The sequence below is a fragment of the Neltuma alba genome, unplaced genomic scaffold (genome assembly GCF_004799145.2).
Source record: "Neltuma alba isolate B1F8T4 unplaced genomic scaffold, ASM479914v2 tig00005047_pilon, whole genome shotgun sequence".
Taxonomy (NCBI): domain Eukaryota; kingdom Viridiplantae; phylum Streptophyta; class Magnoliopsida; order Fabales; family Fabaceae; genus Neltuma; species Neltuma alba.
Window position 1 is genome coordinate 18,443 of NW_021633958.1, and position 26,529 is coordinate 44,971.

At 30.6% G+C, this 26,529-nt stretch overlaps 2 protein-coding genes across 3 annotated transcripts; both read right to left on the bottom strand.

Annotated features, from left to right (window-relative positions):
* Positions 1-1,153: 1,153 nt before the first annotated feature.
* LOC114746539 (MLP-like protein 28) lies at positions 1,154-15,110 on the bottom strand. 2 transcript variants are annotated; one of them, XM_028934758.1, is made up of 3 exons: positions 14,916-15,110; positions 14,298-14,759; positions 1,154-1,610 (listed from the first exon to the last, which is right to left on the bottom strand). In XM_028934758.1, the coding sequence occupies exons 1-3, from the start codon at positions 15,100-15,102 to the stop codon at positions 1,345-1,347; spliced, it is 915 nt and encodes a 304-aa protein (XP_028790591.1). In that variant the 5' UTR covers positions 15,103-15,110; the 3' UTR covers positions 1,154-1,344. The 2 variants fall into 2 exon arrangements, with proteins under 2 accessions (XP_028790591.1, XP_028790590.1); XM_028934757.1 differs by lacking the exon at positions 1,154-1,610 and adding an exon at positions 13,660-14,141.
* A 6,421-nt stretch (positions 15,111-21,531) lies between these two features.
* LOC114746540 (MLP-like protein 43) lies at positions 21,532-22,536 on the bottom strand. Its single transcript, XM_028934759.1, has 2 exons — positions 22,308-22,536; positions 21,532-21,993 (listed from the first exon to the last, which is right to left on the bottom strand). The coding sequence occupies exons 1-2, from the start codon at positions 22,489-22,491 to the stop codon at positions 21,707-21,709; spliced, it is 471 nt and encodes a 156-aa protein (XP_028790592.1). The 5' UTR covers positions 22,492-22,536; the 3' UTR covers positions 21,532-21,706.
* Positions 22,537-26,529: the final 3,993 nt, after the last annotated feature.

Here is a 26,529-nt window from a genome sequence, read left to right on the forward strand (position 1 = left end):
TAAGATTTACTCCCCCTTATTAACGCCTGTTTTCGCCACAAAACAAACAAAAAAAAGAAGGACAAAAGAATGTGAAATTATCATCCAAGGAAAAAAAATTCTTCCTAATCTTGATTACCTTACGCGGTTTCTTGGATTCCACTCGAAAAAGATACTTTCACGTGAATTAAGATAAAATAAAATGGGTCAACAAAGTCATTAATAAATTTTTTTCTAAATTTACCTTTTGCTACAAATTATTATTACTCATGTAAATATCTTTTCACTAGCTCCCCCATATTTGTCATAAGGTTAGGTTTGAAAAAATTTATACTTTTAAATCACATTCAATGATATAGTTGTCATTTATTGATTTATGTGAATTAGCTTGTTGGCCCTTTATAATATGAACCAAAGTGAGTATTCTTGACGAGATATGAAAATAAATATTTATGATTTTATTATATGTTAGGATATTTGAATTATTTAGATTTATTATCATTTTAGAATTTATTTTGATTTATTAGTATTTTAGTATATATTTTTGTTATTAGGATTAGTTGTTATTATTATTTCATTTTTTAATTATTTTAGTATAATTAAATTTAAGGTTTTCATTGTATGATAGGCTTTGAATATTAAATTAGATTACATTTATCGTACTTTCTTGTTTTCTTTCCTCACTCTTCCTTTCCCTATTCTATTCTTCCTTTCTGTCTTTTCTTTTCCTCTCTAGATCTCTTCTCTTTCTCATTTTCTCTTCTTGTTTTACATCAACTTTTTATCTTCTATTAAACCCGTCAAACCCATGGACCCTTTCCTACGGACTCTAGCTGTATAATTTCTTTTGTTTTATATATAATTGATTGTTTTATATATATATATATATATATATAAAAGAATTCATCTTCGTCAATGAAATTACAACTAAGTGTAGTTATTATAATAAACAAACTCATTATTAGAAGGCAAGCTCCCTTATAAGTGAAAATTCACAAATTTAATCCTGCTTATAAGTTCAGGCCGTTAGTATTTGCCAAAAAAAAAATTATTAAAAGGTAAGCCAGAAAATGAGAAAGTTGATAATCATAGAGTGCACTCGATAGATATAACAACCAAACAAAACATACTCATTCAACCATGGATAATCTCAAGTAGTCTTCCATCACACATATACACAGGAACAGCAGCTAACATAATTGCAATACATAAGAACAAGCTCCTCGTCATCAAGCATTACAACTTCTGACTGAACCTGTTTTTATTCATATATAACTTATGACAATACGCACATGAGGACTTGAATTGAGATTCAAATCCCACGATATACCCACCATATGTATATCTCGATGGACAGGCTTGAAGCTAGAGGGCAAGATGAGAACCTACGTCTCTGACAACATCAGTAGCGAACTTTGTGAGAGTGTGAGGATCAGGAATGTGACCTTTCAGCTTCTCATATTCCATGGTGACGTGCTCCAAACTCCCTTTGTCCTTTGGAGTTGCTTGCAGTGTTATGTCCATGCTCTTGAAATCCTTCAGGATATCTCCCTCCACAACTCTGAAAGTGATTGGGTTCTTGCTCGCATCTACGGCATGGATCTTCTCCTTAGCCACACGGTTTTTCCCTTCTGTTAATTCATCACAATACGAGTTCAGTATCACGTTCAAAGGGAAGCATATTAATTCTTTGATCTTGTATGGTAAAAATGAAAAGGAAAATGACGACTTGGCACCTTATAAGAAGAATAAAGCAGAAATCACTACGATGTCCCGAAGAAAGAATATGATTACCACAAGGTCCAAATCACAAGTAAGCAGCATAGATCTTGTCATATTTTCGGTACCGAAACTTGTCATTCACTTATTATGAGATTTTTTCGTAATTATGTTCCTTCCCAATAAATGACAACGAAGGACATCATTATTGACTCGGATCGGAAATAACTGCAACTCAGTTATAAATCGTGAGGGCTCAATCAGAAGCAGCACTTCACAGTTCAAAGTGTCGTTTTCCCAGAAGAAAACCAGAAGTACCGACGAGAAAGTGCACCTACCTTACACACACACACACACACTCTCTCTCTCTCTATATATATATATATATATATATGTGCATAAATAAGTAGTTGAGTACTTACCATGGACATAGTATCAGGTAACGACAGACCGGAGCTTGCCCCAGTTTGCATCTGTAACAGCATGTTGAATGTTGGCAGGAGAAATATTGGGAATGTGGTGTGGCTTGGAGATCCACAATTCATGAAACTTGTCTGCAGAAGCATCAATGTGAACATCAACTCCCACCTTCCCAAATAACTGTTCCTCATGATCGTCCTGTCCTTGTGTGAGGTGTGAATCAATTTCTCTGCTAACCTCAGATGCGAGCTGCATCAGAGAATGAGGATCTGGGCTTTGTCCCTGAAGCTTTTCGTACTCATAAGTCCAGTGAACCACACTTCCCTTCTCCTTTGGAATGGCTTGAATTGTGGCTTTGTAGCTCTTGAGATGTTCAAGGACATCGCCTTCTGTTATCTTCAAAGTGATTGAGTTCTTTGCTGGGTCTATGGCTTCAATCACAGTCTTGGCCACGCAGGTCTTCCCATCTACGTGCAGTCACAACTAATATCAGTCATTTGATCTGATAATATATATATATATATATATATATTATATCATATATATAGTGAGGCTTATTCAATCTCGAAAATGAACGAAAATCATCAATAAAAAAAAAACTGTCGACATGATAGATAAATTAAAATTTAGCTTACCAAGAACATAATTCCAGACAAGGACAGAGCCAACCTCTCCGAAACGACCTTGATGCTTAGTCACAGCCTTGACTTTCCCAGGAGTAATGTTGGCAATGTGATGAGGATTGCTGCTGAACATTTCATGAAACTTCTCAGCAGAAGCATTAAGGTGAACATCTGCTTCAAGCTTCCCGAATAAGTGAGCCATCTTTCTTTCTTTTCTGTTTGTGGTGATCGATATATAATGCAAACCCTAATTCACATGCACAACGAAGGCTTAAGCCCTTTATACAGGAAATTTGAGGTGGTTCGAAGGGTCCGTATGTAATAAATATCAACAGCAAGTAGTCCCCATGACCTGCTTTGCAATGAATATTTTTCCGTCGTTTTCTTTATAAATGTAGTCTATTTTAGATTAATTTTAATATTTTACATATATGGTATTGCCAGATCTTAGGCGTCATTAATATCAACATGAATTATTGCACCCGAGGTGGTTGAGCTCATGAGGTGTTCTACTAAACATCTGACGATAAAAATTTTGAATAAAATTTTATCCTTTAATTTATTTGAATCGTTCAGGTTTATCTAAAACTTATTATTCATAGAAAAAATTAGTATGAATACCTTAAACTCATTAGATTTGGACCATTCAAATTAAATCTCATTTGAACAGTTCATATTTTAAATTTTTAATTAATTATTTTTAAATAGAGAAAAATATTTTTCAAAAAAATAGTAGTTAAGACATTATCTTTACTCTATAGCATATACCTATTAATATAATTATTTTAAATAAATAAAAATAAGAAATTAAATCTAAACTATCCACTAAATAATTCAAATTTGATGGGCTTAGAATGAATACCGGAGCAGCTTAAAATGAGTATATACTACTCCATGTCCTAATTATAAAACCTCATTATCTTATAATTAGGACAAGAGATAATATAATTTAGGGGGAATTACAATCAAGTCCCACAGAAGAGAAATAATTATCAAAAAGTCCCAATAACAACCTCAACAGCTTATAATAACAAGTCCTATATTGAGAATGACAACCTCTGGGACTTGTTTTTCAATTGTTTTCCTTGCTTGGGATCTCATTATAATTCTCCCTATAATTTATTTTCAAATTCTATGCAGCATAGTTAGTAGATCATTTATATCATTTAATTTTTCCCCTGACAATTTTGTTGAGCTATCATCAAAAGCACTCAATAATATAAAGAAAATTTAATCATAAAAAAAGGGGTTGATAATCGATGTACGTTGCTTTATATTATTTTCAGTTCTTAAAATAAGAGCTAGTTAACTAATTTGAGAAAATTAAAAAAATTTGTTAAATGAGTTATTTGTACTAAATTGATGTTATCTTTCTTAAAATACCCTTGTTAAGAATGTGTATTAGTGAGAACTGCTATTTGATGAAATATTTAACTTATACAACTACTATAAGGACTACTTTGAAAAACATAGATAAATACAAAAGATAGAATAGATAGAAGTTTTATATTTATTATTAAATTAAAAATTAAACTAGTCTCTTATATTAAAAATTCGAAGTAATATATGAGTTCTCTCCAAAGAGATAAGTTAGCAATAAAGAATGAACCCACTTGTCTTTTGATGTGGTTCCACAATGCCTTCGACTCATCGACATTCACAGAAAAAGGGTTAAAAAAAAAAAAAACCCCAATGCACCTTCGCTTTATTTTGGGTTTGTTTACATTGAGGTTTGGATTTTTTTTTTTTACATGGTTTTATAACTGAGTTAAATTTAAACATTATCGGGGCGATTAAAGATAGTTCTCTTAAAAATATTTTCTCCATTCATATAAATTTAAACTCAAGGCCTCGCGTTTAAGCAATTAAAACTCCTTTCACTAGGACCAACACATGTTGGTTGCCAAAGTAAATTTCATTCTAATTGATTTTTACAAACTAAAATTAGAATAAAAATTAATTAGTATAATGTAATTTATATTTAAATATTATTTTATAAAAAAATAGTTTCACGTTAACTTATTTATATGATATATTTTATACAAACTGAAATCAGAACAAAAAATAGTCTGAGGGTACGTTGGGCCACGTTATTAATTTATAATTTATAAATATCATGATTTTTATAAAATTTTACAAACATGTGAATTTGTTGATTCATATTAAAGTAGAACATTGACACAGTCTGTAAAAATAGTTTAAAGTGAAAGGATTTATAAATATTGACATTAATGTCTACCCAACATATATCTAGCTTCGACAGGGTTTAGTTTTTCAGAACAATAATTCAAGTCACAAGAAATTAAACTAACAATGCAAAGGATATCACTCTCTCTGGTCCTCAAATATAAAAACTAGCTAGTTGGGACGTTTATTTTAGTTTTAAATATAATGTATTCATTCAAAACATAAATTAAAACCGAAGTGTTTTATTATTTTTGTTGATCAAGCATGCTGTAATTGGGATAACTGCACTATATGAAGCGGCTATAGCAAGTGGAGTATTGTCATCATAAGCATCGCGTATTTCCAGATATTCTTCTGGACTAATCTCACCAACTCCAATACTATGCCCAGATGCCCAAATTTTGCAGCCACATGAAGAGGTGTTTCGCCCATTGAAGTTGCAAAATCTACGTTCAGTACCTCTGGATGGCCATCAATGGATGCTTTTGCAAGCCACCAGTTGTTCTGAGCTATGGCCTTGTACAGAGTACTCATCTCTGATTCTTCTGCCTCTGTTAACACTGTAATCACCACTTCATTAATTAAATGCTAAGGAATCATAAATATGATTTGTCCGACACGCATAGACTAGGAGGGCAATGAGAGAGCTGTTAGTGGCCTTACAAACAAAGAAGGACCATATTTTGAATAGATTATATTTTCTGTAGATAACTCTCTTGTTAGATAGTCTCCTTTTTCATTAATGAAGTATGAGACACCAACTACTCCTGGTCCTATTTAAAAAGTATTTTTAACATATTTTACACAAACTAAAAAAAAAACCTTAAACTGTATTAATTCTTTATTAAAATATAACAACTTTTTAACTCTATTCCTATTTAATGTATATGCTTTTAAAAAAAAAAATAATTATCTACACTATACTAAATAAAATGTTGTTAACCTTATAAAATTCATGTTATATCAGCATATTTTGTAACACTCCAAATTTTCTGACTTATAAAAAGCAAAAATGAGAAAATTTATTTAAATTATTTAGTGCCTAAATAAATTGGGAAAGAATATGGAATATGAATTTTGAAGATTTAGAAATATTTTGGAAAAGTTTATTCCCCAAAAAGTGCCTTAAATAATTTTAAAGTTATTTTTTAGAGCAAAAATGAGTTAGTTTATTAGAAAATTCTAAGAAAAATAGCTAGGAGTTGACTTTTGACCTGAAATTTTTTAGAGAAATTATTTTATGGGTCAAAGAAGTTAATGGATAATATAAATCCATGTAAAATATTACAGATTAATTCCTGGGTTTATCTTATAATTTCAAAATTATAGAGGAAGGATGAAATTAAAAGAAAGCATTGAGTGTAAGGGTAAAATGGACATTTCATTTTTACTCCCACATCACGCGCGTGCTCTCTCATCATTTAACATCAGATAACACTCTCTTCCTCCTCATTTTCACTCTGCCACTCGAAAGAAAAGGGAGAGAAAGTCGAGAGAGAGACCAGAGGAAACGAGAGTGGCGGAGGAGTAGCGGCGTTGGGGATCGGAGGTATTTCTGATGCATGTAAATCGATCAAACTATCAAGGTGAGCCTCCTGATCAATCTCCCACCATTTTCTTTTCCGTTATCTGCATGGTTTGGCTGTAATGGAGGAGATGGGGTAATGAGGGAAAATGGAGGAAAGAAGAGGAGGACCGGTTGGTTCGTGTCCTATGGCAAGAATGAGGTATGTGATCTTGGTTTTTGAGCTTGCATGTCAATTTTTGGCTCTGTTTAGAGGGTGGCCGAACAGGGGGTCAAGGTTCTGCAAGTTTGAGTTACGTTGTTGCATGCCTTCCTTCTTGCCTCTTCCGTGAGAATGTGGATCATAGTATATGTTTCTGTTTCATTGGTGTCAGATTCATGGAGCCAAATGGGGAAAATTTGAAACTGATATATATAAATATATAAGTATAATGTATTGCATGTTAATTTTCGGTTAAATGTTGTTTTTCCTCCTCTGTTTTGGCTGCTAAAAACAGAGGTCATTGTTGCTGGTTTAAGAGGAGAATGGGTTGTGTTAATGGAGTGTGTTGAATGGTTTGCATGTAGTTTTTTTTTTTTAACTCTGTTTACGATTACCGAAAACAGGGACCATAATCGCTATTATAATGTTGTCGGATTTATGGGGTAAAGGAAAGATTGATAATATATACACATATATATGCTGGTTTTTGCCGAGAGTTTTGGTGTTGAGTACCCTTTGGTTGGTGTTCTGTGTTTGGGCCGAAAGGGAATGAATCTAATATTTATATATATATATATATATATATATCCATGCGTATATATGCTCGGTTTCTAGATACAGTTGCTGCCCCTATGTGTTAGAAATTGATTCCTCAAATGCTGGAATAATTGTAAAGATCTGGAATTTCCAGATTTGAAGAGTAGGCCGAGGGATTGTTTGATTTCGGGTTCTTTGGAATTAAAAGTTAAGAAATGGAAGAGAGTTGGATAGTAAACTATGTGAAGCTTAATGTTCAGGTTCTAAATACTTAATGATTATTTTGCGTGACTAAACTATGCTTACAGATTTAAAATAAAGACTCTAATGTGGTTTTGGAAAGTGAATATAATTTTTGAACCTGTGATCATGCGTTAATATATAAGCATATATGTATATGATTTTGGAGGTTGCACAGGTGAATCTATGGTTGGGATTAATTGGGTGGTGATGGCCGAAGGATTAAGGGAAAAATTGTGTTTGAAATTTAGAAAGAATTAAACTTGACTTGTGATTTGATGTTACTGGGGAAAAAGGAGAAGAGAAATCAAATAGGAAAATAGCTACATAATAGGTACAAGATGTGAATGTGATAATAGAAAGATATTTGTTGTCAATTGGTGAAGAAAAGAAACTGTTGTTTCTTTAGAATATAAGTGTTAATTGAAGTTAAATGAGGATTAAATTAATTTACATAAATATGTATATACATCTCTTTAGTTTTTCCATGACAACCAACCACTTGATAAAAGTGGAGCCGGATTTAGAAAGGAGGAGGACATGATGTTGTCCTTAATAAAAATAATATTTTTTTAACTAAGATGAGCAGTTGCTAAGTAAAGTAACTATATGGGTTGAGATAAGGAAGAAAGCCTTCCAAAGAAAATAGTTTAAATAAGAAAAATTATCCAAAATGACCAACTACTACATAAAAGGTAGAGATTAAAGAAGATTTGGGATTTAAAGAGTTATTTAATTTATGAATTACAGTTAGATCAAATATTAATCTACCCTTACAAATATAATAGGTTTTGATATCTACTCAAGTCTACCAAAGAAATGAAAGAAGAAGAAATTTGTAAGTTTTGGTTTGGAGGGAAGCTGACGAGGTAGTAGTTCTTTCCCATCTTACACTTGTGTATAATTGTTGCATGTCTGTTTGTGCCATATTGCTATTTTAAAGCATGAGAACATGTAATGTTTAATTCTTTGCATGGATTATTTAGCCATGATCATGTGTATCTGATAGATATGGGGTAATATCTACCAATTATTTGCACATTATTTATTCAACTTGTCTATCTGTCATTACGCATAAATGCTTAACTACATTAGCTTGCAAGGTTATGTTCCATTTTGGCTTGTTTTGCATGCTTTGTGTAATCTGCACATTTGTTTGATGGAAATTACTACTACGAAGGTTCTTTAGAATCTCACCCTTTCATCTATGATGAACATCGAAGGCTAGTAGCTTGAAGGATAAGGAGGTTGTTTAAGAGGAAGGTGAGCTGATTGAAGAGTAGAGATGTCTGCTGTATTTTGTATATATACTTAGCAAATTATTTTGATAGTTTAATTAATTACTCTTTTATATATATGTTATATATGCAAGTAGTCAGTACTTGCTATGTATAGATATAATCATGTAACCTCTATCAGGAGGCGTGCACTGCCGAAAGCAGGTAAGTATCATCAACCGAGATGGCCATTATATTTTAATGTATTATTGGTAGTTCATATAAGATTTCATGGTATGAAATCATTCTAGGTGATAATAGATTAAATTGAAAGGAATGGTTGTTTGTGAATCACTCGTTAGTCATTTTGGAAGTTGAATTATTTAGACAATGAATTTCAATATTACTTCTAGGTTTGACTCTTGGAAACAAAATTGGTTCAGTTTTTGCCAGGATAGAAACTTGGCTCTTAGTGGTTTGAAGTTAAATAAAACGACCCAATTAGTATATAGAAAGTTGGGTGTTGCACATTTTCCCTTATGATCATACTTTTGGTGAATTAATGCATATTTAAAAGTATTTTTGATAAGAAAATGTGCATAGTTGATATTTGGGTTAAAGTTAGGATTTATGGTTCATTGTTAATATTTTGCCCCTAGTTCATCAACTTTGGCTTTCATAGTCTATCTTGATTTTAATGGAGTCATTTGAAGCAAATATTAATTCTCTTGGAGTTGAAAAGAAGCTTATAGAGCCATGACATGATAGAAAAATCGTGCAAAAAAGATATCCAAAACAATGAGTTGTTGGCCTCAGCCAATAAGAACCTTTGGCTTCAACCAATAAAGAAGATAGAAAGGAATTGGCCGCAGCCAACGTAGAATTACTGATACTAGATATCACATGTTTTAGGGTTTCATATGCTATATAAATAGAAGAAAAATGCCAAAATAAGAGGATTCTGGACCTTTAGGAAGTTGGTGTGCTAGGGTTTTGGAAGATTGAAGAACTTATAGCAAGGGATTGAACTTTGGAAGAGATTTAGAGCTCTTTCTTTTTGGTTTTTCTACTATTCTTCCCTTTCCTCTCTTGTAATCTGCTATGGCTGTAATTTTCTTTTATAGTTGTAGTTTGTGGCTAATTATGAGTAGCTACCCACTTTGTTCTAGGATTATTTTGAATCCTTGTATACATTAACTCTTGGTTACTCCTCTCATTTTGTGGTAAATGTCATATATGTGTGTTTATTTTTCTTAATGCTTCTAAATGCTTGATCACCATTTAGTTGATTTGTTCATTTGTTCATTTGATTGACGCTTGAGAGCACTAACTTGAGTATAAAACTTGGGTAAAATTGTGTAAGAACTTGAAATTTACTTGTGGAATGGATGATTTTGTTGGTAACATAGATATATACTTACCAATCTTGCATAGTCAAATTTGGGTTTCATTAAGTGTAACAAGAGATTGACCAATTAATAAAATTAAGCACTTGCTCCTGATAAAGCTTTTACAAGGTGTTTTTTGAATCCTAGACTAACACATTTTCATTAAGAACACCTATGAGAGGAGATAAGTTAAAGATTATGAAATACGGGGGATGAATAATCCTAGATCCCTTTTATCCCTTGAAGTTTAGGAATAAATTATTTTCATTACTTTCTGGTTTTAAAATTAGTTTTCAAAATTCACTGTACTCATAAAAAAATTTTGTTTAGCTCAAGTCTTTTGTTTGGTCTTGACTTTTTTTGTACAAATCTCCGTGGGAACGATTTTTCCTCATCACTGTATCACTTGTCATGACCCATACACTTGCGGTGTGAACATGGGTAAAGTAGTATATTCATGCTAAAATTTTAATGAAGTGACTTATAAATAACACTAAAAAATAATTTTTTTCTTTGCCTTATAAATAGGATCAGGAAAGTATAATGTACTCTCTTCTTTCCTAGCTATAGGAATCATTATACTTTTGAAAGAGCTGTAGTCCCTAATTATTATAATTAAGACGCTTTATAAAGCTCTAGGAGTATTGCCTTGAACGCACATTATCCATATCTAAATCATGTATAATAACTAATTCTTGCAGTTTGAGAAATTTAAAATATGCATTAATTTCAGCGAAAGAAACAAATCAAAACATACTAATTAATATTGCGTTTACCAAGGTGGCAATAACTTGTTACTTCTTGTTTTTCAGCGCGGAACCTCTCCATTACGTCTCCTGTCCGCTTACTCTCCATTCAATTAAAACGCTGCGTTTAAGTAAAAAAATAACACCCAGGCAATAATTTCTAATATTGATAATGCATGTACCAGCCTACCAAGATGAACGTGAGGGAAAAAAATAAGAGGAAAGTCGCAGTCACGACATACATATACATTCCTAATGATATTAGAATCAACGCGCAAGGAAATTCTGGGGGTTGGAGGAATAAAATTTCGTTGACTAGGAAGAAGTAAGAGATTTAAGAGAGCCAGAGAAGAATGATGACTTGAGAGCTAAAGGATTAAAGGGCGGTCAAAGGCTGGCATTGGGAGGAGCCGCTAATGAAGAAGAAGAAGACGAAGAAAAGAATTTGGGAGAGTGAAAGGTGGTTGTGGAAAACTGCATGTGCAGGGGCCATTTTGGTTGGGGTTAGATCTGTATCACAGGAAGAAGACGAGAGAAAGGTGGTTGTGGAAGCCTACGTGGAAAGCGTGGCAAATGAGGCTCGATAATAAAAACTGCCTGGGTACTATTTTTCACTTAAACGCAGCGTTTTAATTCAATGGAGAGTTGGAGACTAAGTGGAGAGAGAGTGTAATGGAGAGGTTCTGCACCGCTTGTTTTTCAGCTCGCTCTCACACTTCACTAACTCTGCACACATTCTATATTTATAGACTTTTCGTACATTCCTTACGTGTTCGTATGGTTTCAGATATTTCAAATATAATTGAAGACCAAGAAAAGGATCTTGATATGTTACCAAAAAGGGGGAAAAAGCAAAAGAAAACAAACTTGACTTTTTCTTTTCATAAAAAACACGTATTTGCATATCTTCTGCAAGTGACTTGGATTTGATTTGATGATTATATATATTTATATATGTATTATGTATACATATATAAGACAAAACGATGTATGTATTTATTCGTTTATAAACGACAAAACGATATATATATGAGCAACTAATGCGGCATATCTTCTGTAAATCTCTATTTTTAGTAATTCTGTACCAAAGTTCTACACTAGTACAGTATGTTTGACTACTGTTTGTGCCTGTTTGGATTTGTGCAAACTGAATACTGCAATATGCCCTTGTTCGCTGCAATTATTTTCAATGACGCACAACTTAAAATTATATAAACTCTTTATTAATTCAACCATTAATCAGTGGGTATTGATTAACGTAATTATTTTAGCCGAAAGGGTATCAACGCAATTAGGTGCATGTAATGTAGTTACGTTACAAAAAGATATTATTTCCCATCTCCTGGTATTAACGTAATTCTTGACCCATGTACGTGAACAAGATATTGTGTAGCTTTTCCCAATTATATTACCCCCGGTTCTTAATATAAAACCTAGTTGACTAATTTGGAGAAATTAAAAAAATTAGTTAAGTCAGTTAATTCTTTGTAATAAATAGGTGTTGTCTTTTCTAAAATACACTTGTTAATCCTATGTATTAGCTTTAAAATTTAATGAAACATTTAATATGTGCAACTACTACAAGAACTACATTGAGAAAAATGAAAAAATATAAGAGACAAAATGGATTGAGGTCTTATATTTAGAATTAAACTGAAAGTCAAACAAACTCTTATATTATTAAGCACCGGAGGTAGTATTAATTTTTGAAGCGAAAAATGAAAGCCAGACTTTTAGTTATGACTCTGTCGTTAAAAGTCGTTTTTATTTTGGTTTAGCAGCTGGCTGCTTGCTCCCAAATTATTTATTTATATATATATCATGGTAGAATGATACATTATTTGTTTAGATGTGGGGCACTTAATGATTACTTAATCCTCTACGTTCAGATAAAAATTGATGGCCTAAAAGAAGGTATAAAAAATTATTAATTAAAATAATTTATCAATATAATTCCACACTGATAAGTGCTTGCTTCACATTTTGGATTATCCCAAATAGACGGATGAATTATATTCTCCAGTATTATATCCGATCCGAAATAGAGATAGGATTAATGCTTACTTTTGGTCAAAAATTAGTGCTTACTTTACAAAAACCCAGAAGACAGAGAAAGGAAAAGATGATGACGATGGCTTTCTACATTTTTCTCTCCGATCCATCGCAACTATGATGATGGCTTTCTCAGCAACCATAATTATTATTCCTATTATTATGCTTTCTAGTGTTTCAGTCACATCTTTTTATATTATTACGATTCCCTCTTCTCGTTGAAACAATTCCTTCTACATATTATGCTCCAGTCATCTCCGGAAAGAAGAAGGTGAAGACATGGCCATGAAATGTTGTATTTCATATCTTACTCTGTATTTTCTAGTAAAGTCTAATAATATGAAAATCAACTAGTCTTATTGTGGAGATGCGTGTATTGTCCTCAGTTTGCATATTCAGGACATACCTACACACACACATATATATTGATCTGATTATGTCAGATTAATTGACTTTTGGGTATTGAAGATTTCTTTGGGTAATATTGTCTCAAAAGAAAAAGATCTTTTGGTACTTCTCCGACCCATTTTGTCAAATGAAGCTAATTAGGGTATGGATACTCTTATATTAACAAGTGAAAAGAAAAAATAGAGTTACATGGTAAACGAGATTGGAAGACAGGAGCAAATTAACTCTCAACCAGGGATTTCATAGCTTACAATCGCATATTACAGCTGATCGCAATACATTATTAAGAACAAGCAATACGAGCATTACAAACAACTTCTGATGGAAGCTGTTTTTATAACACACAATGGAGTACATATAACATCCACAAAGAACAAGACACTGGAGTTGAGGATTTTGAATCTCTCAATTTTTAAAGAAATTAACAGTGTTGGTTTCAATAAAAGAAAACGATACAATATGCGAGGTTCACCATCTCGCACACATTGTACCTTTCTTCTATGAAATTTAACACCTTAATTGAGATGCTCTAGGAAATCAATGAGACTCAAATCGCATGGCTCAAACATCTGAAAATACAAATAAGATCAATATATAGTAGAGCGAAAGATAAGCTTCAAAGATGGCTACTACTGGGTAACAAGATGAGCATCAATGTCTCTGACAACTTCAGCAACCAAGTCTACGAGAGTGTGAGGGTCAGGAATGTGACCTTTCAGCTTCTCATATTCCATGATGACATGCACCAAACTCCCTTTATCCTTTGGAATTGCGTGCAAGGTAGTACTCAGGGCCTTGAAATCCTTGAGGATATCTCCCTCCACAACTCTCCAAGTGATCAGATTCTTGTCTGCATCTATGGCTTCAATCACCACCTTAGCCACACGGTTCTTCCCTTCTGCACCATTAATAAAGACACCACAAATTCGTTCTTGAAATCAGCATCATGTTCACCATATATAAAACAGATCCAATTAACTGAATTAACTGTGTGGGTGTGTGAATTAACTGAATTGACAGGGAAAGAGAGAGAGGTAGTTGAGAATTTACGTACCATGGACGTAATGCCAGGTAATAACGGAACCGACCTTGCCCCAACTTCCTTCAAGAATAGCATCTCTAATTCTAGCAGGAGAAACATTGGGAATATGGTGTGGCTTGCTGCTGAACATTTCATGAAACTTGTCTGCAGAAGCATTAATGTGCACATCAACTCCCGCCTTCCCCAATAACTTTTCTTCCTGTCCTTGTCCCTGGGTGAGGCTTGCATCAATCTCTCTGCTCATTTCTGTCACCAACTGCATCAGACTGTGTGGATCTGGGATTCTCCCATGCAACTTCTCATACTCAAGAGTCCAGTGAGCCACACTTCCCTTTGCCTTTGGGCTCACTTGAATTATGAACTTAAAGCTCTTGTAATGCTTCAGGAAATCCCCCTCTATCACCCTCAAAATTATCAGGTTCTTTGCCGAATCCACAGCTTCGATCACATCCTTCGCCACCCCCTCCTTCCCATCTGTTATATCAGAGGATTACAGTGGTGAGTAAGTGATAAGAATAAGTAACAGAAATTCTTCAGTCATTTATTTTTATCAGCTTCACACATACACACAAAAAGAAGTACCTAAATATATATAGTGCTGTATCTCTCTAAATAACAGTTTGAGCTTACCAAGAACGTAATTCCAGACAACGATGGAGCCGGCTTTTGCGAAATCACCTTGAAGCTTAGTCACAGACTTGATTTTAGCAGAACTAATGTTGGCTATGTGATGAGGATTGCTGGTGAACATTTCATGAAACTTCTGGGCAGAGGCATTCAGGTGGACGTCTATTTCGGTCTTCCCAAGATGAGACATCTTAATTCTCTTTTGATAGAGGCCAGAAAGATATATAATGCGAAGCCTATTGCATGCCCAACGAAGAAGGCTTTAGCCATAACCCTTTATATAGGAATTTTGCGGTGCTTTGAAGCACCACGAACTGCTTCGCAACGTATTCCAAATCATTTTTTTTATTACTTCAATAGGCATTCATTTGTATCAATTTTAATTAGGCGCTTGATTAATATGAAATATTTGAACGCATTTTTATATAAAATAACAAATTAATTGCAATGAATTGGGGCTGTTAAAAGGTCAAATTTTCAATCAAAATTAAAAATATTTTTTTCCTAACAAGCTACTGATTGAAATGGTAAGTTATCTTCCCCTGTAAGGAGGAGAACACAAGCTTAAATCCTAAGAAGCACAATTGTTGAGAGGGCTTTAATCTTAACACTCCTAACCAAGCAGATATTAGTCTCAAACCTAAAATGATTTGAGTATATTCTGACTTATTAAAAAAAAAAAAAAAGACCCGAGACCCGTGCACCTGCCAGATTATTACAGCTATAATTTTGTATAGTTTATTTTTTTGTTTTTTTGTAAGAGAGCCATAATTTTGTGTTGTTGTTATCAACATATTAATTATTGTACTACATCAAGAAGTTGGGGCCTTTATTGCGCAAAGATTATGACTGTCTTATTTTCTTTAAATTTTAAAATTAAATAGTTTTGCATATTTAAAAATAAAAAAAAAATCAAGTATAAAAAAATCAAAGTTGAAATTTGTATGTTAAAACTTTTATGAATCCTTGTCTGGACTTTTATTTTTGTTGCTTTTGTCAACGTATGCTTATCTTTATGTACCTTTCCAAACATGTACTCCTCTAATCCTATTCATGCATGTTTTATACAAATCAAGAAAAATATTAAACTGTATTAACTCTTCATTAAAATATAATAACCTTTTCAACTTTATTCCTATTTAATATATGCACATTTCAAAAGACAAAATAACTATCTACACTATAATAATAAAGGATAAAATAGTACATTCATGCTTAAAATTTAATGAAGTAACTTGTAAATATGATTAAGAAAAACTTTTTCTCTCTGCCTTGTAAAAAAGGAGGAGGGGAATAATATAATTTGCCGACTATTGATCCTTCCCCTTTTAGGGTTTGATATTTATTATCACTAACTATCCTCCCTAGCGATTTCTGGATGTTACATGTCTGCTTTTCCATGTCTTCTCTTTTTCATTTAATTTATTATTAAAAATAATTTTGAGACTTTGAAGGAATTATTATCTAATTGTTCCTCTCCTTCTTGGGGAAGTTGAAGTTAAACTGTGAATTTAAATTTTTCTCCGATTTAATAATTCAATCGAGAGTAATCTAAAGTAAATAATCCTCACAATATATGCAATTCGCTTATGTCTCAATTTTAATTTTCAGTCATTAATTTGACCTCAATTGTTACTTTTTTTAAATTATGAGAGACTGCGATATTTATATTTCTTATTTGAATTAAAATACATATTTATAAAAATGATTAATTAAACTGCAATATTCATCCGACGATGAAAATTTTTAATTGAGACAAAATAAGAAAATTACAAATTAAGATGATTCAAACTTGGTAAAATATTTGGTCTTGGCTTGCTAGAGTAATGAAATCTTGATGGCTGATAAAAAAAAAATCACGATGGATTTATGCCCAAAAAAAGGTTGTTAAAATATTCAGTTAACTAGTATCGTCGTTCATAAACTTCAAACTATACGTACGGTTCTCTCTCTCTCTCTCTCTCCCTCGCCAACAAGATACGTACGGGTCTCTCATTCGATATTATATATATATATATATATATTGAAATAAATGGAAGATTGTAAGGGTTCAATAATTAGGTTTACCTTCTTTTTTTTTTTTTCGCAAACAATTACATTCACTTCACTTCTTTACATACATTAGAAATTGATTTAACGGATGAAAGAATAGGAGAACTGATGTTTCAGTTTTTGATGTTTAAAAACCCACATAATCACTTAAAAAAATATTTTCATATCAAGACAAAATTTTTCTCATATAAAATTAATTGTGAAAAGTTATTTCAAACACCCCCTAGTTAGATTCTCAATCCTTTTTATGGGACCCATTCTTTAAAACAAAAACTAAAATAATGGTCTAGATTTAATATCAATTAAATTTTTTTACGCCCAATTTTTTAATAAATTTAATTGTGGTATAGTATTTACTTTCTTCAATAGATGTTTTTAAATTGTGGCAAATTTTTATTTATAAAAATTAATAACTTATATAAAGTATGGCATATATAAGTATTCACTTTGTTTCAGTTTTTCGTTCACGCATGATGTTATATCCTGTAATTGCCGTGTCAGCGGAATATTATTTTTTAAAAATTTATATATATTAATGGCTAAAATGCATCAAATTCCCTAAAATCTTCGGTCATAAAATCTTCTTCACCTTTAAAAATTTAAATTAAGAACTTTAATGTTTAATTATTTGATTGTCAACCTTCTTACCGAGCAGCGGTTTTTACCATGTCAAAATTTTTTTATTTTTTAATTATATATCATGTCATTTGATTATTTTTTTATTTGACATGTAATTTTAAGTAACTTAAAATTTTTATTTAAAAAATATTTAAATTAACATTTTAAATAATTTTTTATATTTAAATATTTTTTATTTTTTAAAGTAATTAAGTATCTCTTTTTAAGTACTTAAAAAAAATTAAAATTACTTTTCTAAACTGCAAGTACTATTTTTTAAATGACATGGCATATAACATGGCACATAATAAAAAATATAAAAGGCTGACATGACAAAAACCATTAATTTTAATGGTAACTTTAACGGCAGAGAAATTAATAATCAAAATATGAAACATTATGATTATTAATTTAAATTTTTAAAGATGAGGGAAGTTATATGTAAGTAACTTAAAATTTAGGAAATTTCTACTTATTTCAGCCTATTTTAAATATTACTGGAAATTTTTTAAATTAATTTTTTTTTTAAAGATGATCAATGTTACAGGATTAATTAGATCCACTCTTTACAGGATTTTTTTGACGAGGGACCTTGGCAAGTTATGGAATATCCAAGTAGGCTAAACTATACATTTATTCATTTAACTTTATATAAGGTTTTATTTTAATCTCTTAACTTTAAAAATACATTTTTTTAGTCTTTTAACCTTAACATTGTTAGTCTCTTTTTTTTTTTTTGCATGACTAAAATCATTAGTCCTAAATAATAATTTTTTCTATCAAAATAGTTGTTTTAAAAATTGAACTTAATATAATAACATTTAAAAATGTTTTATCAATATTTAAGATCTCAAGATCATCATTTTTTTTATTAATAGTTTTAAGATTAAACTAAAAATATATATTTTAAAATTAAGAGACTAAATTAAAATTTTACATAAAATTAAAAAAATTAAAAGTATATTTTAGAGATCTCCACATGCTCTGTGTTAAATGATGATGGAGACAAGTTTTTCCTGTCATACCAGTATATCACAGTATCATACTGTCATTATAAATAAATGTTTTTTTAAGTATAACATTTTATTTCCTTTTGTCTCTTATATTAAGATTTTTTTATTTTTCTTATTACCTCCATTCATTAAGGTATCCGTAATTCTGTATGTTACATATTTTAATCACTAGATGGTAAGAGCATATTCTTTTTTAGAAATCGTATTACAAATTCTTCTCTCACAATTAAAATACTTAACCTTTTTTTGTTTTTTGGAATCTACTCTTGCTTGAGTAAACTTTATATTTAAGGTAGTAAGTATAGACTGAAAAAAATACTTGTTCAGGTAAAAAAGAAAAGATTGAAAGGATAAAAATATTTTTTTCTCCATAAAAGGAGTCAAATAACAATTACAAAGAAGAAATCCAATGCAAGTCATTTTAACAAACCATAAATGAACAAGCCAACTTAACGAAGGGAAAGGACATACCAACCGCGGACCACCCTCCAAGATTACTTGGCACCCTGTTGGAACAAATTTGAATGGCTTGGTCTATACCTGTTTAATAAGTACTTTTGTGTTATAAATTAGAATTTAAAACTTACTTTTGAAAGCTTTAATCGCCATTCTAAATAAGTCTTTAATTATCGACCATAACTAATGATTATTTTCAGAATCTATACCTATATCATCAATCATCAAAAAGAGTTAAGAATCTCAAAATTAGATCAGAAATTTGTGCTGCACCTGAGGGGGAGCTTTAGACTGCTAGGGCTTAGTTATATGATTCATTCGCCCTTTTTTTATAAGAAACAATTAATCAAATTTTATTTGAAATATTGGTTAAAATTAGTTGGAGATAATAAATGTATTAAAACTTTTTTTTTTTGGCTAAAAATACCTCCATTTATGTGGAAGTGGAAGAATATGTGGTGGAAAGAGAAATGCGTAAAAATTAAATATAATGATACGAGTAATATAAATAATTAAATATAATAAAATAAGAAATCAACATATAAAATTTGAGATAACCTCTAACTATTTCTCATAGAAGGAACATGTCACACTCTACAATTGTCTCAAAGGAAGGGAGTATATGTTATAAACTTTTTCTCCCACAAATTTTCCCATCATACATATTAAGATTGTGATAGGAAATTATTGACCACAAAGCATGTGTGAATCAACCAATCATACATAATACAAATATGAAAGTAGGGCTGGATTGATTCTTCTAAGATTAATATTTAAATAGAATGATAGTTTAAAATAAAATTAGATATTACTCATATTGATTAATGCTAATACATAACGTATTAAATTTATAAAATTTAATCCAGCAGTTCATCCTTCATGAGGGCATATGATTCCATTCCGACAAGACTCTACCTCACTTGGTGCAATTTAATTTAAAAATAATAATAATAAAATTAAAAAAAATTAAATTGCACACCTTCCAACTGTCTTCTACATGATTTATTAATGTTCTTGAATGTTACAAAAATCACGTTGTCAATGCTATTACAAAACATTTATTTAACAAATAGTATACTCATTTGGTCCTATTTATAAGTCATTTTCAGCATATTTCACATGGATAAAATTTTTTTTAAGCTTCATTAACTCTCATTTAATATTTAACAACTTTTTAACTTTATCGCTATTTAATATATATTATAACTCATGTAAACAAAGTTAACACAATAATAAATGAGGTAAAATTGTCCTTCTATACAAAAAATTTCTCTCAATACCGTATAAATAGAACCAAAAAAATATTTTCCCTCTCTGCTCTATAAATAGGATTAGAAGAGTATTTTTTTTGGGGATAATACTTATATCAATTTGTTTATATCTATTATATCAAGTTCTCCAATTACACATGATCATGTATTTTATTTTTTAAATATTAGCATTTAATATTATTTAATTATAAATTCACATAAAGTAAAAAGAGGCACATGGTCTTATGTGACTAGAAAACTTGACATAATAAATATATACGACTTGACTTAAGTTTTTTTTCTTTCCCTAATTCTATTTATAATGCATTTCAGCATTTCAGCACATGGTCTCTGCTCTATATATTTTTGTTTTTAAATATCTTCTTGTAATAAAAAAAATGAAAGAGAATATATAAGAAATATAACAAGAGAAAATATAGGAGGAATCAAAATAAATGCATTAAATGTGGAGATAAACCTAAATTAAATCTTATAAAACGGATAACCATTATCTGAGATCTCTAAATTTGATCGGAGAGAGTAACTTTAATAAGTTGCTTAGTTGAACTGAGCAAGGTCTAAATATATAATTTCAGTTACATATAATTAAAGCTACTCTAAACTCATCATTAAAAGTGAATAAGCCAAAACAAAAAAAATTTTGAGGCTGTTAATAATTTATTTATATTTATGTTAATATATTAGAATATATGTAATTATTTTGTGAGATATTCTCTCACTCACTCAATCCAATATTGTTAGATTATTTTTTTCATTGTAGTCGGCAAAATACGAAGCGAGAGAGAATGCTAGCGGGATTTTGAAGGACTGTACCTAGTAGGCTTTGGGCCCATGCGAATAATTTTTCAAGTAGGACCTCCTGTGTTCTCTTATAGAAAATAATCATGTTCAAAGTATTGTTCGACATTAAATATAAGTAAAAAAATTTGAATTTTGATTCGCTAAATGGTAAAAGACTGAGTTAACATATGAAACTTGATTGTTTTGGTATGTTAATGGAACTTAACATTCATCCATCCCAGACCATGCAGATTTAACATATGCAGATTCAATACCACTTAGGTATCCATATATTTCAACAACCAACGAATAAATACATGATAAAAGCATTACTTCCATAAATCTTAAATCCATCGATCGTTCATATATCCATCGATCGTTCATATAGGACCAGAGGTAATAGAAGAATTCAAACACACTTGAGACAAATGATTGCACAATCCATGAAATCAACAACACAGACCTTATTCTTCATGCTTCATCACACACTGTTGACATCAGACGACACAATAATACGTATAAGCACTCAATAAACAGCACACAGACAACTTATTCTTTAATAATTTAGTGTTTTTACTCATCAATCTCATTCGTTCGTTCTGGTTCACTTTCCCTTCTGAGCACTGAGAAGAACATGAGCATCAACATCTTTTGTTGTAGTGGCTGCCAAGTCCAAGTAGCCTTTGGGATCTGGGATTCCTTCATGGATCTTCTCATAGAAGAAGCTCCACGTTGCAATGCCACCACCTCCCTCTTTCTCTGTTGCTTTTATTATGAACTTAAAACTCTTGTATTCTTTCTTAACATCTCCTTCGAAAAACTCCACTTTCACTGATTTGTTCTCTTCATCAAGCTCTTCAAATCTCTCCTTGCATGTCACCACCTTCCCGTCTGTTGTTTCCCATTTACAAAAGCTAAGGATCAGTCTTAACAACACCAATTTACTCTTAGATTTTAAGCAGAATACAAGTCAGTTTCTAATGATTTAATCAGTCGTCATATATAATTACTACAGCCAAGGACGATCAACTTAGCTAGAGCGGTCATTAAAGACAGAAAACCCTAAACCATCTTTCAAACTTAAGACTGTTTCTCTCAACCCCAACTTTCTAATTATGTGTTCTCGAATCTCAAGCGTAATTTCAGGGAATCTTTATAATTGTCACCATATTTTTCTTTAAATTTATTGTTCAATCGAATCTTACCAACAGTATAAGTCCAGCGCTTAGAAGATCCAATGGCGTGCCAGTCATCTCCTTCATGAAGCTCTCCTGCGTGGACACAACTAGTGTTGGGAAGATTGTGAAGTTGCTTGGTGAAGAACTGGAAGAACTCAGTGGCAGGAGACTTGATCTCAATTTCAATCTCCAATTTGCCACTAGGAGCCATAGCTTCTTCAATGATACACTGATGATATGAGATCTCAAATTCAAGATAATCTATCGAATGGGACTACTGGTGTGGGAAGAGAACGCTAACTTCATTTACTTTTATACACAACCCATGGTGGTAGTATGTGTTAAATCACCTTATTTAATTTAATTTCAGAAATTAATTGCATGCCTTACATGATTTTTCATGTTTTGTAATCATGCAAAATGACAACTGTGCCTCTAGCACTCTGAAAAATTTTGTGATTCATCTAAATCTCAAAGTATTTTCATATGTGTGTTTAGCGCTCTAAAATATTTTGTGATGCATCTAAATCTTAAAATACTTTCTTATGTGTCTCTAGCAGCTTAAAGTATTTTGTGATACAATTTACTATTAAAGTATTATGGTGATAGTTGCAAAAAATAAACGTACTTGATGATTAACAAAATATTTTAAAATACTGGATGCACTTAAAAAAAAAATTTCAAGATGCTGGATTAACCATGAAATACTCTGGAACGTACTTGCATTTGTGAGATGTTATGTGTGTGTAAATATCGATGGCAAAAAATATATATATGTACACACACGCACACAATGGCTATTGTATTTAATATCCAAACTAAGAATTCATTTATCTTCCTCTCTCTCTCACACACACAATATTTGAGATTTCATTGCAACTCTCCATTTCTTTTATTCTAACCAAACGTCTATATATATGGAGAGTATATTTCATGTACTTCAGTGATCATGCGGTGATCAGCCCCCACTATCAAGATATCTATGCCTGTGGGGTAACATCCACTCTAGAGATATTTTTTTATCAATTTTAATTAGGCGCTCGATTAATATGAAATATTTGAATGCTTTTTTTATATAAAATAACAGGTTAATTGCAATGAATTGGGGCTGTTAAAAATGTCAAATTTTCAATGAAAATTAAAATTATTTTTTTCCTAATAAGCTGCTGATTGAGATGTGATAAGCGGTTTCACCCAGTAAGAAAGATATTACAAGTTCGAATCCTAAAAAACATACTTATTGAGAGGACTTTAACCTTAACACTCTCAACCTGACAGCAATTAATCTCAAACTTAAAGTGAATTGAGTATGCTCTGAATTATATAAAATAATAAAAAAAAAGGACCGGGGACCCGTACGCCTGCCAGATTATTACAGCTATAATTTTGCATACTTTTCTTTTTCTTTTGTTTAAGAGGGCCATAATTTTGTATGGTTGTTATCAACATATGAATTATTGTACTACATCAAGAAGTTGAGGCCTCTATTGCGGAAAGATTATGACTATTATTTTCTTTAAATTTTAAAATTAAATAGTTTTACATATTTTAAAATAAAAAAATCAATTATAAAAACAAATCGAAGTTTAAATTTGTATATTAAAACTTTTATGAATCGTTGTCTAAACTTTTATTTATTTATTTTTCTTTTGTCAACGTATGCTTATCTTTATGTACTCCTCTAAACATGTTCCTCTAATCCTATTTATACATGTTTTATATAGACCAAGAAAAACCATAAACTACATTAACTTTTCATTCAAATATAATAAATTTTCAACTTTATCACTATTTAATATATACATATTTTTTTTTAAAAAAAAGATCTACACTATAATAAATTGTTAGAAGGACTACTTTGGAAAAAAATGTATAAATATGAAAGACAAAGTGGATTAGGGTCTTATATTTAGGACCGAAATAAAAATCAAATAGGATCTTATATTAAAGAGCGGAGGTAGTATAATTTATTTTCAAATTCTATGCAGCATAGCTAGTAGATCATTTATAGCATTTAATTTTCCCCCTGACAATTTTGTTGAGCTATCATCAAAAGCACTCAATAATATAAAGAAAATTTAAACATAAAAAAGGGGGTTGATAATCGATATACCTAGCTTTGTACTATATTTGGTTTTTAATATAAAAATTAGTTGACTAATTTGAGAAAATTAAAAAAATTATTAAGTTAGTTATTTATACTAAATTGGTGGTCTTTTCTAAAATACCCTTGTTGATAATGTGTATTAGCAAAAATTACTATTTGATAAGAATATTTAACTTATACAACTACTATAAGTACTACTTTGAAAAAAATAGATAAATATAAATGACAAAATAGATAAGAGTCTTATATTTAGAATCAAATTAAAAATTAAACTAACTCTCATATTAAAAATTAGAAGTAATATATGAGTTCTCTCCCAAGAGATAAGTTAGAAATAAAGAATGAACCCACTTGTCTTTTGATGTGGCTCCGCAATGCCTTCGACTCATCGACATTCACAAAAATCGGGAAAAAAAATAAATAAGCCAAATGCATCTTCGCTTTATTTTGGGTTTGTTTTCAGTAAGGTTTGTAATTTTTTTTTTTAACATGGTTGTATAACTGAGTTCAATTTAAACATTATCGGGGCGATTAAAGATCGTTCGCTTAAAAATATTTTCTCCATTCATATAAATTTATACTCAAGGCCTCCTGTTTAAGCACTTAAAACTTCTTTCACTAGAACCAACACATGTTGATTGCCAAGGTGAATTTATTCTAATTGATTTTTGCAAACTAAAATTAGAATTAAAATTCATCAGTATAATGTAATTTATATTTAAATATGATTTTATTAAAAAAATCGTTTCACGTTAAATTATTTATATGATATATTTTATAAAAACTGAAATTAGAATTAAAAAATAGTGTAGGCGTATGTTCGCCACATTATTTATAATTTATAAATATCATGATTTTTATAAAACTTTACACACATGTTAATTTGTTGATTCATATTAAAGTAGAATTTGGACACAGTGTGCAAAAATAGTTTAAAATGAAAGGATTTATAAATATTGACATTAATGTCTACCCAACATATATCTAGCTTCGTCAGGGTGTAGTTTTTCAGGACAATAATTCAAGTCACAAGACATTAAACTAACAATGCAAAGGATATCACTCTCTCTGGTCCTCAAATATAAAAACCAGCTAGTTGGGATGTTTATTTGAGTTTTAAATATAATGTATTAATTCAAAAAAGAAATTAAAACCGAAGTACCTAGCTAGTTATACATGTTACATTTCCATGAATTTGATGCTTGTATTTACAGCACAATTATATATTTTATTATTATTTACATATGTTATTTTATTGGAGCTAATTTTGTTCAAAATATAGTCGGTTATTAAATATGAACACATATTCTTTTATATATAATTATATAATATATATATATGGTGTCAAATAAAGTTCATATTTTAATTTCATCACTTTCGATCGTTTTTATGATTCAGACACTCCTAAGAAAATAAACAACAAAAATAAAAATAAGAATAAATTTATAATTAAAAAAAAGAAGCAAAAAAAAAAAAAAAAAGAGGGGCCAGAGACAGACACTAGCTGGCGGAAAGCTGCTGGAATTGGACCTACTCTTGAATCGAATTAATGGAATGAGGGAAATTAATTGATCCACAGAAATGATTAGGGAACACTGGGTCCAAAGTCAGAACTACTTCTCAGGTCAAAAAAAAAAAAAGGGTCAGAACTACTTCTAATATTAACTACCATTCAATGTTTAATTTTGCAGGTGAAACATGTGACGTCACCTATATTTGATTTGATTTGGATATGTTTTTTTTTTTGTGGCAATTACATGTTTGTTTGAAAAACGTTTACAAATGTTTATAAACACGTCTTATATAAATTGAGATAAAAAATTTTCACATACTTAATTTATATTTTGTAAATCATGATTAAAATATTATTTATAAATTATTTTCAATAAGTATTATATCAGTATCAAGTAAGTTAGTTTCTAATTATAAAAATTAGTTTGTAGCATGAATTATACTATAAATTAACTCTCATGCTTAAGATCAGAGGTAGTATTTGATTCCAATTTAAAGTGAGTTCAAAATTAATATTCAATCTTTTTTAGTTTTGAGGTTGGAGTAAAGTCGTCTTTTTTTTTTTTTTTCCTTTTGCCATTATATATCTTTTGTTAAACATGGATCATACCCTTATACAATATAAATCTA